This window comes from Pezoporus flaviventris, unplaced genomic scaffold, assembly GCF_033815535.1.
Source record: "Pezoporus flaviventris isolate CSIRO_AGI_PZ_B2104156 unplaced genomic scaffold, CSIRO_AGI_Pfla_v1 ptg000073l, whole genome shotgun sequence".
In the NCBI taxonomy this organism is placed as follows: Eukaryota; Metazoa; Chordata; class Aves; order Psittaciformes; family Psittacidae; genus Pezoporus; species Pezoporus flaviventris.
The window spans coordinates 155,750-171,100 of record NW_026892621.1 but is presented as its reverse complement, the minus strand read 5'-3'; the positions used below and the strand labels follow the sequence as shown (position 1 = coordinate 171,100).

At 42.4% G+C, this 15,351-nt stretch overlaps 2 protein-coding genes across 8 annotated transcripts in view; one reads left to right on the top strand and one right to left on the bottom strand.

Annotated features, from left to right (window-relative positions):
• Positions 1–131: 131 nt before the first annotated feature.
• Positions 132–5,272, top strand: PDHB (pyruvate dehydrogenase E1 subunit beta). 2 transcript variants are annotated; one of them, XM_061472865.1, is made up of 9 exons: positions 132–317; positions 414–521; positions 589–651; positions 735–770; positions 863–1,148; positions 2,088–2,198; positions 2,800–2,891; positions 3,303–3,444; positions 3,820–5,272. In XM_061472865.1, exons 1-9 carry the CDS (start codon positions 177–179, stop codon positions 3,963–3,965), a joined length of 1,125 nt encoding a protein of 374 aa, XP_061328849.1. In that variant the 5' UTR covers positions 132–176; the 3' UTR covers positions 3,966–5,272. The 2 variants fall into 2 exon arrangements, with proteins under 2 accessions (XP_061328849.1, XP_061328850.1); XM_061472866.1 differs by lacking the exon at positions 3,303–3,444.
• The window catches only part of PXK (PX domain containing serine/threonine kinase like), a 37,521-nt gene continuing 27,237 nt past the window's right edge, over positions 5,068–15,351 (bottom strand). Inside the window, exons 13-19 of one of the 6 annotated variants that reach the window (XM_061472861.1) lie at positions 15,264–15,312; positions 14,407–14,484; positions 13,902–13,988; positions 13,240–13,309; positions 12,199–12,261; positions 9,062–9,144; positions 6,029–6,166 (exon numbers count right to left, since the gene is read on the bottom strand). In XM_061472861.1, coding sequence (XP_061328845.1) covers positions 9,089–9,144; positions 12,199–12,261; positions 13,240–13,309; positions 13,902–13,988; positions 14,407–14,484; positions 15,264–15,312 — 403 coding nt within the window. In that variant the 3' untranslated portion in view covers positions 6,029–6,166; positions 9,062–9,088. Of the gene's footprint in view, positions 6,167–9,061; positions 9,145–9,400; positions 9,436–12,198; positions 12,262–13,239; positions 13,310–13,901; positions 13,989–14,406; positions 14,485–15,263; positions 15,313–15,351 lie in introns of those variants that run through there. The other 5 variants (XM_061472862.1, XM_061472863.1, XM_061472864.1 and 2 more) reach the window with 5 other exon arrangements.

Sequence of the window (15,351 nt, the reverse complement as noted above, 5' to 3'; positions counted from 1 at the left end):
GCTACCACTACTACCACTGCCGAAGGGACCCGGAAGTGGCGTTTAAACACCGCGCCGGGTGTTCTCGCGAGAGCTCTGGGTGGGCGGGGCGAGACGGCTCGCCAGGCCGCGCGGGGCGGGGCCTCGGCGTCACCGGCGGCGCCGACGGTCCGGCGGCGCTAGAGGACACGGGCAAGATGGCGGCGGCTGTGGCGGTATTGCGGCACCTGGCCCCGCTGGGATCCCGCCTCACCCGCATCCCGCCGCACGGCTGCACCGGCGGGCGCTTGCTCCAGCATCGCAGGGGGCTGCGTGTCTCCGCGCCAGCCGCCATACAGGTAACAGCGAGCTCGAAAGAGGGAACTGGGGGAAACGGGCTCGTGTCCCCCTCAGGGGAGGCGAGGCCTTGCCCCACCGGCTCCACTGTCTCACAGGTGACTGTGCGGGATGCACTGAACCAGGCGCTGGATGAGGAGCTGGAGAGGGACGAGCGCGTCTTCCTGCTCGGCGAGGAGGTGGCCCAGTACGATGGCGCCTACAAGGTACGTTGGTACCGTTACCAAGCCGTGAAAGGGCCTCGGGCGGGCGCTGACTGCTCTCTCCTTCCAGATCTCGAGGGGCCTCTGGAAGAAGTACGGGGACAAGAGGGTGATCGACACTCCGATCTCGGAGGTGAGACTCTCCTGTCTCCTACCCTGGCGCTGCCTTCAGTTGTTCCCCCAGCACTTACCCCCTTTGGTTTCCTTCTCTTTCAGATGGGCTTCGCAGGAATTGCTGTTGGTGCTGCTATGGTTTGTAAACGTGCATTTCTCTACTTCCAATTTAAAAAATTAAACCTATTTCTACGTTAAAGCATACTAATATACATAAATATATTTAACAGGCGGGACTGAGACCGGTGTGTGAATTCATGACATTCAACTTCTCCATGCAAGCGATTGATCAGGTCATAAACTCAGCTGCCAAGACCTGTTACATGTCTGCAGGATTAATCGGTGTTCCCATTGTCTTCCGGGGCCCCAACGGGGCATCAGCTGGAGTGGCTGCCCAGCACTCCCAGTGCTTCGCTGCTTGGTACGGGCACTGCCCGGGACTGAAAGTTGTTAGTCCTTGGAGCGCAGAAGATGCCAAAGGTCTGCTGAAAGCAGCCATCCGGGACGATAATCCAGGTGAATACAGGCAGATAGTGGTAATACCTCGCACCTGATCCTCAAAGAAAATGTCAGGCTTCCCCTCCTGCCCCATTTAAAACAAAACAAGATTATTAAACCCTAAACCACTCAGGTTCAGGGTACTTAGAAAGGCACAGAAGTATTTATTATTTTCCTAACAGTCACTTCCTTTATTAGCAGTAGATTAGCTTTGTGCTGTTGTCACAGCTCTGTATCTTTAGTGCTGGTTTGGTACCAGTCAGGAAGGTTAGAAACATTTATGAACCTATTGTAAAGGGGTTAAAAAGGATAAATCGGGAGGAATTCCTGCTTACACAGTGTCCATATAAGTAATTTTTATAGATAATGAAATTCAGATGATAAATTCAGAATGTCATTAAAAGCAGGCAACCTCCATCTTTATTTTTCACAAACATACATGCAAAATGTAAGACCTTTCTAAAATGGGTGATTCTGCCATCATGTACCAAAGTTAAACACCTGATCTCATTGTAGACAATTTTTTAAAATCAGCCTACTACAAGAAACCTGGAGAGGGACTTTGGATAAGGGGAATGGCTTTAACTGGGCTGAGATGAGCTCTTAGGCAGATGTGCCTCCCTGTGAGGGTGCTGAGGCGCTGGCACAGGGTGCCCAGAGAGGTTGCGGCTGGTCCATCCCTGGCAGTGTTCAAGGCCAGGTTGAATGGGGCTTGGAGCAACCTGCCTATGGTGGGGGGTTGGAACTGGATGTGCTTTAAGGTCCTTACAGCCCAAACCAGTCTGTGATTCTATGAAGTAAAGACTGTGATTTATTTTAATTGCTTCTGCAAACATGCTCAAGTCCTTCTTGCCCAATGGGTTTAGCACAGTGAGTGAGTCTGCTGCAGTACTGTTAGTGTCAGGACAGTCCCGTGCCTGCAGACATATACATTAATCCAAATATGTTTTCTTCTAGTTGTGATGCTGGAAAATGAGTTGCTGTATGGTGTTCCTTTTGAACTGTCTGAGCAGGCACAGTCAAAGGACTTCGTTATTCCAATTGGAAAAGCTAAAATAGAAAGGCAAGGTAAGCTGAGAATAGTTTATTTCCTTGTTAACTGAACTGCCTGGGGACCTTTTTTAACCTCATAGCTATTCAGAATACAGTTTTTATGAGAGAGAAGTATTTCAAATGTTAAGTGTTGAAATATTACTTTATCCAGTAGAGTGCTTTATTGTATGTTGCCCATATAAAGAAAGATCACCTTATTCTCTGTATTTTACCTAAAACTGTAACCTTCCAAAGGATTTGTTCCATGATGGCTGAAAAGCGTCTTGTCCTCACCTTAGTATGTAATTTTTGTCAAGAATGCAAAGAGATCATTGTAGCGTTTCTGTCACTTTGTTCATCGTTTACCACTGAATTATATGAATGTTTGAAAAGGAGAATCTGAAAACTATTAAGTAGTCTCTCCAGTTCCCTGAATTAAAGGATAAAATACGTGTTTTAGTAGAGTCCTGCTGTTGCCATTCTTTATGCTGTGTATGGGCACAGAATAGTGAGGATTTTAAATAAACCTAAGGAACTTAAATTTCCAAGGAACGCCTAACTTTACCTTGAAAGGAGCCTGAGGTCTAGAAAAAGAGCTTTTTAAGGGGTTATTTTTTAACCCTTGTTTCTGTTTTAGGAACTCATATTACATTAGTGTCACACTCAAGACTTGTTGGACACTGTATGGAAGCAGCTTCTGTACTTGCCAAAGAAGGTGTAGAGTGTGAGGTGGGTGAGATTTCTGTTGCTTTTCTCTCTTCCTAAAGTGCGGAAAAAAATCTTTTAAGTGCCTTAACACCATGGGCATCTCATGGTTCTGCATCTGACCTTTTCATCACACAAGGCAGAACTACTGATGATTTTGAGAGTGACCCAGCTGTATGGGAACCAGAACAATGACAGTGTGTGTTAGTATGGTTGGATCTTGATATAGCAAGACTCACCTATCAAGGATTTTCCAGGAGTCATCAGAAACTGTTCCTCAGAGTCTCTGCCAGAATAAAAAGTTAGAAATGTTATTCATGTTAGGTCTTGTCTTCAGTGAGAATAGATGAAAGTGCTAAAGGACACTGTAATCCTTTTATTAAGTAGTAACTGACAGGCTTAGATCATAGCAGAACTCAGAGTCTTTCTCCCCAGGTTATAAACATGCGTACCATCCGACCAATGGATATCGAAGCAGTGGAAGCCAGCATTGTGAAGACAAACCATCTAATAACTGTAGAAGGAGGTTGGCCACAATTTGGAGTAGGAGCTGAAATCTGTGCCAGGATCATGGAGGGTATGAGTTTTGCTGTTACATGTGTTGGTCACAGTCTGTAGTCTAAATCCTGATGACTTCTTGATAAAGCCAGATGAATACAAAGTTAGGATTCTAGATCTGAGGAGCTTGAGCCTAGATGTCTTGCTCCAGAGATTTTCACAGGGTGGATCCAGCTCATCTTCATTGGAAGTAGTCCTTATCCCAGGAACTTGACTGTGAGAGAAGCAGGATAGAATTGTTTTGTCTGAACCATAGTGCATGAAGATAAGCAAGAACAGCTTTCTCTGGAATATTCGAGCTACAGGAACAGGATTGTTTCATCAGATTAAGGTTTAGAAATTGAATTGAGAGAAAAGCATCGTGTGTAGCAACCTGACATCTCTCTTGTTTCAGGACCTGCCTTTAACTACCTGGATGCTCCAGCTGTGCGTGTTACCAGTACAGATGTTCCTATGCCCTATGCAAAAAACTTAGAAGATAACAGCATGCCTCAAGTGAAGGACATAATATTTGCAGTGAAGAAAGTACTGAACATCTAATTTGTAAATACATGCTTTAAAGTTCTGCTTTATGAAGTGTTTATGTTGTTGGGCAAGTTGTATGCATAACTTCTGTTGTATAGTTATATGAACTTTTGTATAGTGGGGGAAGTACTGGGGACCTCCCAGGATGTTTATACCGGGTCACCCTCTAAGCCACATGTCATGTAAGTAACAGTGTGGCCATGCTTGTTTGTTCAACAGTACGGGTGGATTAGTGCTACTGTATGTGGAGAAATCCTGTTGTAAACTTGGAGTGAGGAAAAATCCTCCATTTCTGCTTATCTTGTAATTAATTACCAGACCAGCTGCGTTAACTGGCTTTAGTGGTGGTTCAAGGAAGAACTGTAGTGAGCAATGGGAGGCCCCAGTGCGAGCCCTGGAATGCTGTGGCTCCCTAGGAGCCCAGGTCACAAGGCTTATTAAAGGTGAAGGATCAAACAGGCCTGAGTGAAAACTCACTTGGCAGTTCAGCAGTTAAGTGCTGCTGTTTGTACAGAGGGGCTTTGGCCCTGCACTCTGAGCACTCTGCTTATGCAGGAAAGCTTCTGCACAAGAGCTTTATTTAATAAAAATTCTCTTCAGTATGTGATGGGAAACGCTACACAATTTTTCTTTACTAACAGCCACATTAAGTGATAAAAATGCTTTGTGTCACATGGGCTAACAACAGCATGCTCAAACTGTAGTTCTTACAGTGCAAAATAAGCTATTTTACTCAGACTCACTGAGTTCTGAAGCAGCAGTTGTGTAGATGATGTTTGGAGAGCTGGGGAAGTGGCAGCAGCCTTTCAGTAGATGGCTGCACACCGGGGTTCAGTCCAGGGAGGGCTCTGCTGGGCTTTGTTCAGTAGCTTCTGGTACAGAGTGAGAGCTGCCTGTATCAGCCTGGCTTGCCCCAAACACTGGTGGCTTTCCAGTGAACTGCTGGAGAGGAGACCTACTTACCTCTGTAAGGAGCAGAACAACTCGGATCCTGTTTCCATGAAGGGCCAGGAATACCTTTCAGGGTATTCCCTTTTGCAGAACTGCTGTTAGGTTCTTAGGAAGTCTGGCTTCAGGTGCAATCCTGGGTGAACATACCCACCACTACACTGCTGGAGGAATTCCATTAATATTTTAATAAAAATTACTGGATATCACAGGTTGCATGAAACTTTGTACAGACATTCTCTGCATAGTAACAAACACGGATGTACTTGAATTTAAAAAAATGGATTATCTTTAATCCTTTAAAGTGCAATTTGTTTAAGGTTTTAAATCAAAAAAAAAAGGTTCTTTCAATAAAGTTTAAGCTCTAGAATTAACTTGGAAGTAACTTTGCATGTAACTAAATCAAGAATAATATCCCGGTGCCCTGTTAACTCCCCTTTCAACTCATTTCCTCATTTAAAAACACTTCCCCTTAGAGTTACAGGTAGGATGGCCATTTAAACAAGTTTAATGAGACAGCATTTTTACTCCACCAGCAACGAGGGTGGGAATAGGATGTAATTCTCCAGTTCCCTCACCTGTGCAGTATGATTCAAGGATTGGGGGGGTGGATTATCTAAAACAAAACTTGCTGATTCAATGCAGCAAGAATTAAGATGAGTTAAAAGTGCATGAAAGGAGCTGAAAATCTGAGCAGGCTAAAACTACAGACCTGTAGTATGGAAAAAGGGGTGGAACAGAGCTTGGGAAAAATGCATTAATTTACCATGATCATGGCAAGTGTCAATTTTTTATTCAGCTGTATAGAAGTTGCTGCGCTCCTGAACCTGTAGCTAGAGACTAATGTTCTTGAAACCAAGTGAAGAATGGAGAGTGCTTATTGCAACGTGGCAACGCGATTCAGCCAGGGCAGTGCTGCTACTCAAGGAAAGCTGAAACAGGGTAAACAGAGCTACAGTGTGACAACGCACTGGTGGATCAGTCACTGGTCAGGAGGGTCTTGTTCCAAGACAGCACAGGAGAGGGAGAGGGAATTCAATCCTGATGTGTCCAGCAGCCTCAGCTGATCCTGGGAGCGCTGTAGTCGCAGGTCTGTGTTTTCTTCAGAGTTCCTTTCTGAAAGTTCTGAATGGAGCTGAGTAAGGCTCCTCGGCTTGTGCTGACATCAGGCCTTGGGCTTGGCTGCATTGGTACCTCTGTACTCGGAGGAGGAGGAGCTGCTGGTGACAGTGGCGGTGGTGGCGGTGCTGGGGGTATCGATGATGCTCCTGTTGAGGAGAGAAGATGTAGTTTGAGTATGCCAAGGAGGTCCTGCCACAGAGCACTGCAGCTGCTGAGCTGCACTTGGTCAGTCCTGCTCTAGTCACGTCATCCTTTAAATACCAATGGAGTGTGAAGAACAGAACATGAAAAATGCCAAAGTGATCAAATCCCTCTATCTGCGGGTGGGTTATGTAATCTGAGACGCCTCTAAAAGGAAGCCTGAAGAACCTCAGAACTTGGGGATGCAAAACATGACTCAAACATGAGATCACTTAACAGGACTTCTCAGCTTCAGTTTGTCTTGCTTGTCCTCAGTGAAGCAGTTTGATCTTTGGGTCATGAATAGTAACAAAGACTGGAAGTAAATCTCACTCTGCTCTTACTTACATGACTGCTTGGTTGAATTATTTTACAATAATTTTACAATACTAACTGCAGATAGAGTTTTCTGGAAGTGATTTACGCTTCCACAGTACTGACTCTCAAAACATGTTGTAACAAATGCTTGTTTCACAGGCTGAATGAATCACAACTATCTGCCACTCACACCCCTTGCCTGCCTCTGTGTTCCCACAAGTCACCCTTGCTTTCTGAGTCACATCCATCTCATGCTGCTCATCTTGCCCCAGCCTCATATCCCAGCTCCCTGGTGCACACAGGTAGCCAGCCCAGCAGTGAGGGCCTGCATGGAGGTGCTTCTGGCAGGTCAGATCCAGGCAGGTGACCTTATTTGTCCCTGCTCTTGTGCAACTCTGCTGCTACATGTTGCACCATTATTTGTACACATGTATAATCAAAGATCTGGGTAGGACCAAGAACAAAGGGCTTTAGAGGTGACCATGTGCCATTCCACAAGACATCCATGTGAACGTGGCATTTGCAGCCCATCACCCACTCTATGGGGAATGATGGACCTTTCTTGTAATATTCTGGAATGAGTGGGGGCATATGATTAACACCTTTAAATTCACTGTTGAACTAACTGCATCATCTAGATCATCAGTTATTCCATAGTAGGAGACACAAATGTCACCTATAGTCTAACACTCGCTTCTGGTAACTAACCTACAAACAGGAATACACAGCTGACAACAGCTGTGATACTGAAGGACAACAAACAAGAACAACATGAGGCCAACCAAGAGACCAAGAGAGACGTTACTGAAGTACAACTGCTTGCTATGAAGTAAGGAAGTAACAAGCAGTTAACATTATGGCACATGGACTCAAGAGGTATTTGATGAACGATAAAGCTCAGCCACAGAAAATAAAAACAGAGCAAAGTTCTCAATTCCTCACTAACACTTGCTCTCAGACCAACAAGTAATAGGAAAAAAAGTAACTTCTGTAATTAAAAGAAAAAGCATTTATACTAGATGAAAGTCGTAACTCAAAGCTCCCTCAATTTCTGTTTGCACCAGTCTTTGATGAAAGACTTTTCCCATATGGGAGCAAGCTCAAAATGCAAAGTATTAACACAAAGCATCCCATTTTGCCAGTGTACATTGATATATGCTGTGACTGTAGCACTTCCCACTCTTCAGGAGAAATTCTCATTGTCATGAAAACCTCCTGTGACAACACAACATGGAAGTACGTATTGGGTTTGTCTTCACTGTCCTCCTTTCCAGAGGAAATTCTCAAGTCCTAGTAGAGATATCAGAGATCAACTGACACAATTTAACATGCCTGTTGCATGTGGATCAATTGCTTTCTTCAGTAATCAAAACATTACACAATGTTAGTATAGACTGAAATAAATCGTACATTGATGCTCTGGGGCCATCAAACTTACCTAACTCCACTTTTTACACCAGCCAAATACATAGGTCAGTTTATTATTAGAAACACTGGAAAACCATCCTGTAGGTCAGAGTTCTCCTGTTTCTCATGTGTGTAGAGTGTGTCAGCAAAGCACAGCAAAGCAAAATGTGACACTTTGCCAAAGGAAGAACAAGAACAGTTCAACTTAAAGTAGTTAAAGTAGTCAAAGCAGAATGCTGTAGGACTGGCGTTGCAATGCTAGCACCAAACTGATCAGATGAACTGCTGTAAAACAGCCAAGACCAGCTCATCATAGATGAAGCAGCTCCAAATGATGCAAGAACTTCAAAGAACAAAGACAAGATTTCTGGCTGGGATTGCAGGGTGAGGTTGAAGAGGCTATGCAAGTAGCTGGACAAGATACAATAGGGAATGACCCTGAAAAGTGGCTAGGGGTCTGTATGGAACACATTGGTAACAGATGCAGTAAAATACTGTGACAGGGGGATAAAAAAGCCACAAAGTGCTTGGATCACTAAGTATTATTAGGCCAACATTCCATGTGTTACATTCAAATTTTGGTCTGGTTATTTTACAATGAGGATAGAAAAAACAGAAGTAGGGGGAGAGGCCACCTTGCCTGCTGGAAAATGGTTAAATTCCTCATCACACAGTTAAGCTCTTGGGAGACTAATTACAGACAATGATACTCTTACACCTGAGCTACACCTGAGATCTGCCTTAAAACATAAATACACACAGGTTTTAGAATGGTATCTGACTAGCTATGAGCATTACTTATGAGCATTACATATTGAACCTATTAAGAGCATGATTCTGGAAATCTTAAATCCATTCATTTCAGTTAGTCCATCAAAACCAATCTGTCCTTTCCTTCTAGACATGAATGTGGCAAAGGAAATCTTAGTTCTCAGATGAAATTACATTTACAGGTTAAACTGTTCTGCCCAGCAGTGAATATTTTTCTATATACTAGGAAAAAAAAACCTCGTATTTGAGACAAGTGCTCAGTTATCACTACACCTTTCTGATACACGTTGAGAGAAGTTGTCTGCAAACACACATTTTACTCATTCATGCAGTTGTAAGAATAAAACACTCAAACAAGAACTTACCAAAGGTTTTTTACAGGGACATTTTTGTTAAAAGAGTGTGTTAAAAGGAATAGGAAGTAAATCAGATGCTGTAAACTTGATGCCTGAATTGAAAGAAAAACTTAATTATGAATTTAAAGTGACAGTAATTGTGCAAGCAGCATTAAACACTTGACTGAGAATGGGGTGCAAGAAAATCTTTTTAGTGAGAGAGTTTTTAAAGATGCTGTATTTCATTAAAGTAATCCATCAGAATATTTAGATCCTTTTCTTCTAATCCCTCCCAAGTTCAAGTTTTGCATTCAACTTTCCCATACAGAAACAGAGCATCTTTAAAGAGAGAAATCAGCATTAGCTTACTTTTCCGAAAATTCACGTTCAAAATGATGCATGCTCTATTGAAGACAGCAGAAAAAGAGAGAGGACACAAGTTAATCACCTGGTTCCCATGTCAAAGTGAGAAATACAGATACTGACAGCTGCAAAGTTAGTACAAAAAAAAAAGTACGTTCTTATTCATTAACAACTATGATGATTACAGATTGATTACTAAATGGTACATATGCAGTAATGATTCTGAATAACCAACCATAATTTTCCGTGCTGAAAGCTTTGTTATACTTGATGAACAAACACAACACACATGCTTTCAGTTGTACGTGCGGTAATTCGAGCTTTACAGGATTAAAGTGCATTTAAGAGAGATTTAGCAAGAAATCTGCTGGCAGATAAGCCACAGAAGACAAAATCCATTCAGTTCAAGGAACTTCCTGTTGTATTAACACCTGTATTTACACTTATGCTGCATGGGTTACAGACACTCAGGAAGAGCATGTACTAAAGAACTCAAATCGTCTTACGTTAATGTGAAGGGCAGAAAAGATGCACCCTATGGGTGTATATGAATATACATCAGACTGAAGGACTCAGAACAAGTGGCACAGGAAAAAATACCTAAGTACAAGTCTTTCACTTTACTCCCAAAGGGAAGCCCAGGGAAGCAAAAATGGCACCCTCCAAACTTTTCTCTGTTGTAAGAGAGCTCACTGGTCTCTTATGGGCTCATTGGATTTAGAGGAGATGCACTGAAGTTTTAAATAACCCACACCACAGTGCTTTGCATCCCTTCTGATCCCAGCCACAGCTCACAGCCACAACGGAAAATAACCAATTTTCAAGGAAGCAAAGAATTCTGCAAGTGGAGAAAAAAACAATCAACATTCAAGGGAGAATGTCAGAAACATGGGATGTTTCATGTACCCAACAGTACATGGCATTTTATCTGCAAGATGCTTTGAGATGCCATGATTCTAACACAACCACAAAGCCAGACTGAAAGCCTTATTCCCCTTTTGAGAGTCATCACACCACAAGCAAGTTTAGAGGTAAATATCCTTAGTAAGAACAAGGAAACTGGAAGAGATACAAGCAATAGACACATCACTTGCTACAAAGAAAGTCCTACCATCAGGCGAGTGTGCCTTTCAAGTCAGTAACAGCATACTTGCTTAGACTAGCTAAAACTACAACATTCCCAGTGACAAAAATGAGGCACACTAGCTTTTCTCTCAGAACTAGTATCTAAAGTTTCTTCTAAGAATTCTACTCACAAACCCATGCCTGAAATTGTTAACACTTGCCCTTATACCCAGTCAAAAAAATCAAAGCCATCAGCACATTAAAGCACCTTCAGATCTGAGCGAAGGCCACATGCACCATGTCAAACAGAGCTGGTCACCACAGATCACCATGACTTTGAACAACAGAGCTAAATTTTGAGCACAAAGTTGAGCCATTTTTTAGTCATTTGAGCCATATCTCACATAAACCTGCACCACACGCTCACAACTTGAAAAAGCTTTTAACCAAATTCCAACAGGTTCAGGTTAGAACATAACTAAAAGGTTGGTTTATTGCAGGAAATTTTCTAAGCATCTGTCCATTTTGGAGGCAGGAGGTTTTCTTTTGCATTTTCAGCTACTTTCCTTATTAAAGCACACAGAACTTGAAATAAACCCTCCAGTCAAGAGGCAGGACACGCAGAGAATAGCACTGTTATTGTACAACACAATAACTGTAATTATCTTGTTTAGACTAACGAGAAGAAGTCAGTTCATAAAACCTACACTTCAGCATACCCTCAGCATGAAGGAGAAATGACTCATCTGCATTTCAGCATGACTGATTTGAATTACATCACACAGGCTGCAGTGTCCTTTGAAAGACCATCCACAGCAAACACAAATTTGATTGCAGCACTTTAGTTAAGGAGTTGTGCTGTTCTTGGAAGTAGAAATCCTATGGCATGAGTTAGATGAGGGCAATGCTATGGACTGCTTCCCTTCTAGAAATGTATTCCATTCACACATTTTGCTGTTACTGTTTGCCAGTGCTCCTCTTCTAGCTTTTCAGACTGAAGCACATGCACTGTCACTCCATATTCAGATTTGTAATCAGTTTTTCATGAGCATTTATACTGCCCACTCAAGCAGATTCTTCGCCACTTCCCACCGCTTGTCCTAAACATGAGCAAAACTGTCTGCACAGCTACCCAGCAAACTGGAAAACAGAACTGGCCACAAATAATAAAGATGTTATTTTTAACCCAAATCAGTCTTTAACTTCTTTCTACCAGTTGTACTGGTGTTATCAATGGGCTGCAGCAAAAATGTGAGATTTATGCAGCCTAAGCCACTGAATTTGTCACACCCAAAAATCCTAAAACTACATGACAGCAGTAGAGATGTAAAGAGACAATACACAGAAAGAAGGGATTAACAAACAGTATTTCAGAGGCAACAGAGAATTAACATCAGAACAAATGCATACTGCAACAGGAGGCCCAGAAAGGACTGGAAAGTGGCAATGTCAGTAGGCCTTGTGTAATAGAGACTTACACTCTGTGGGTTAAATCGTACCATGTATATCTCAAGAAAGGTTATTCAAGGAAAAGTAACAGAATTAAAAGGCTCTCTGTGGCCCTCAAAAGAGGAAACATGCCCACGCTCTAGCTGACATAAGATAAATGTCATCTCTGTATTCCATCTTTGAAAACCACCATCCCTCAATCAACCATCCTTGGAAGTAACACCCACAGATGAGGGGCAGGGGGCAAATAGAAAACCAAAAAGAGAGACTGTAATGAGTCTTGACCTTACCTGCTGTGGAGGGCGGAGTGGGGGATGATGGAGATGTTAATGGGGAACTCGCCCCAGAGCCTGCTAAATAAAACAACAGTAACTAAAGCTGTGCCATTAAAATTCAACAGTCAGCAAGGCACATTGTTGGAAACAGGCCAGTTTTATTGAGGGAAGATCCAGTCCTGTTTCCAATGAAATCTTGGGAAGGATCCCCATTCAAAGGAACCGTATCACTCAGACCCAATCTGAACACAGAGGCTTTACAATACACGCTACCAAAGGAGGTCCAAACACATAGAAGCATACTTAATAGTACTCCTCAATGGGAAATATCTCTTTTCTGTCGTTTAGGCTGTTGGATTTCAGTGTTCAAATTCTATTCTCCTTAAGAGCTGTGCCACTGCATGGATGGCAGCCCATTTCTCCTTCTAAGAGATGATTTTCAGTCAGTTGTTGCACTCCGCAACTTACTCTGGTAACTGACTTTTGAACAGTAGGCTGCTTTGGACACTTTTTAGCCAAGTCAGTGTTCAGTAGTACTGACCATTCCTTTTAAAGGAAGACCTGTCAAAGGCTCTGCTGTTTTAGAATGGGGCGCTGAAGCAGCAATTGAACAGATAATTTTCTTATTCATCTTAACACCTTATTACAGAATTATAGCATGGTTTGAGTTGGAAATACAGTTTATCCCCAAAGGCTGCATTATTAAATGGTCCAAATACTGGATCTTATTATTATTACACTCAAATATCAAACAGAACTTATAGACTGATCTTTTTTTTGAGGTACAAGGCACAGAACAGAAGATACATTGCTTGAAATTAGGCAGCTAAAAAGTCTAACACTGACAATATATTAATAATAGATAATAGTTTTATAATAGATAAATCATCAATTTATCTATTATTAAATACCCAAATGAGTGGTATCAGGCTTTGGTAGTCCAATATTAATGTGTGAACTGATGGTGACCCTGGATCTTTTAAGCCAGAAAAACGACAGCAACAACAAACACATTGCCATAGCTGTGTAGAAGCAAGCTCTTCTCTCTGTAGTTACCTGAGTTATTTGAGTTGCTGTATTTTGCTGAGTGTTCTTCCCCACTTTCATAGGCAGAGCGTTTTGACTTCTTCAAAATGGAGCAGAAGAAACAGAAGATTGCAATGAATAAATTGCTTTCCATAAGATTGAGCAGACACACAGATTTGTAATAGGCATCCACTGTATCACACAAGGTTTACTAATGGCCGACATATCTCTACCCATCCCCAACACATGCTCCCATGCAACAATAAAGCTGTTCTGCACTTAAATATCTCCAGGCAAGCAACCAGGCAATCCAGTGCCCTCTGACCACAAAGGAGAGGCAGAAAACTGATCCACCAAAAAGGAAGGGAAACACAGGCAGCGTGCTGCAGGAGCAGACTGAAAAGGCTCCAATATCCTCACTGGCAGCAGGAAGCAGCACGTTATTGTTCTTCACTAAACTGATTTCATACAGCCACTTCAAATAGATTAAATCAATACACAAGTCAGCTACTATTGTACCTTAGACTTCTTAAGTCCACTGCCTAGCTACAGAAGTGAAAAGAATCAGGAAGTAACACAGAAAAACACAGGACACAACAGAGCAGCATACCAGTGGTTATGCTTGCTAAACATTAAATGTATATATATTCACATCTTTTTCTGTGTGAGAAACCTAATTAAATATTGCTTACTTTCCGCGCTAAGATCTTCCTTTTCTTTTTTTCTTCTTCAGAGCCATGATGAGATTGAGCTCTCGTCAGCCTTCTGTGCTGGTGAAACTTCAAAATAAAGGGCAAACCAGGAAAACACTGTGTTAAGATCTTAAATGTTCTCAAACAAGGCACATGTTTGGAGCACAAAAAAACACCCTGCAGCCACTCTGCATATTTAGTTCTTTTTTCATTGTTAGTTTTTATCTTTACTGTTGCTGGTAGAGGATGAAGCCTCACACTTAAGTTAAAATGATCCCTTAACTTAGGAAGCATTGTCTGTAAAGCTGCATCGCTTAAAACAGTGAAATGCCACACAGTCAACAGCTGTTCTACACCTCCTGATACTGCATTTTTGGGAAAGCCAATCTGTCACTGAAAGCTTTTATTACTCAAAATCACTTCTGAGTAAAATCTCACTTTCCCTGTGTAAAAGCGGTAAGAGGAAATGGAATGTATGTAGGAAATAAAGAAATGCAGACGTTACCAATTTCTGCTCTTCTGTTAGTCGCTTTTCTATACATTCCTTGGAAGTTTTCAATGCTTCTTTTAGCTTAGTAGGGACCTAATGCAGAATGGGGAAAAAAAAGTCACAGCATAAAACATTATGCCCCAACTTCTGACACTATTCCCTTACTGAAGGGGAAAAGAAGACTCTAGACACATGTTTTCCACTCCAAATCTAGCTATATATCTAACTGCAGGGACAAAGAAACAACAAATCATTGAAGGGATACTGTGATGGCAGGGACAGCTACCTATTTACAGACAGGACATCCCCAACCTGACAGAGGGGAGACTGAGACGAGCTCTTAGGCAAAAGTTCTTCCCTGTGAGGGTGCTGAGGCGCTGGCACAGGGTGCCCAGAGAAGCTGTGGCTGCCTCATCCCTGGCAGTGTTCAAGGCCAGGGTGGACACAGGGCTTGGAGCAAGCTGCTCTAGTGGAAGGTGTCCCTGCCTGTGCCAGGGGGTTGGAACTGGATGAGCTTTAAAGTCTCTTCCAACCCAAACAAGTCTGGAATTCTATTATTCTTTTTTGATACTCCAGTCACATCTTCAAAATGCCATGAGGCTGCCAACACAAGACACACAGCACATGCCCTCCAGGACAAGTGCACTGGGAATGCTCCAGCACAGAAAATGCACTTGAGCAGTCTTGGGCCACACCATGCCCCTCTTCTAAGGGGTCAAATAATGTTCTTGGGCACAATTCAGCCAAGGAATCCAAATACTGATGGCATTCACCACAAAGCCAGCTCTCCTCTATCCTATTTGTCAATTAACGTGCAGCTACCCACAGCCTGGCAGTTCCACAAACATCAGTAAGTCAATGTTCATCTTTACCTTAAACTGCGGTTTCTCAGAGTTTGTTAGCAGGACATCACTGAATAATCTGTAAGGAGATGAAAAAGAAAAAAAAATTAGAAAAAAG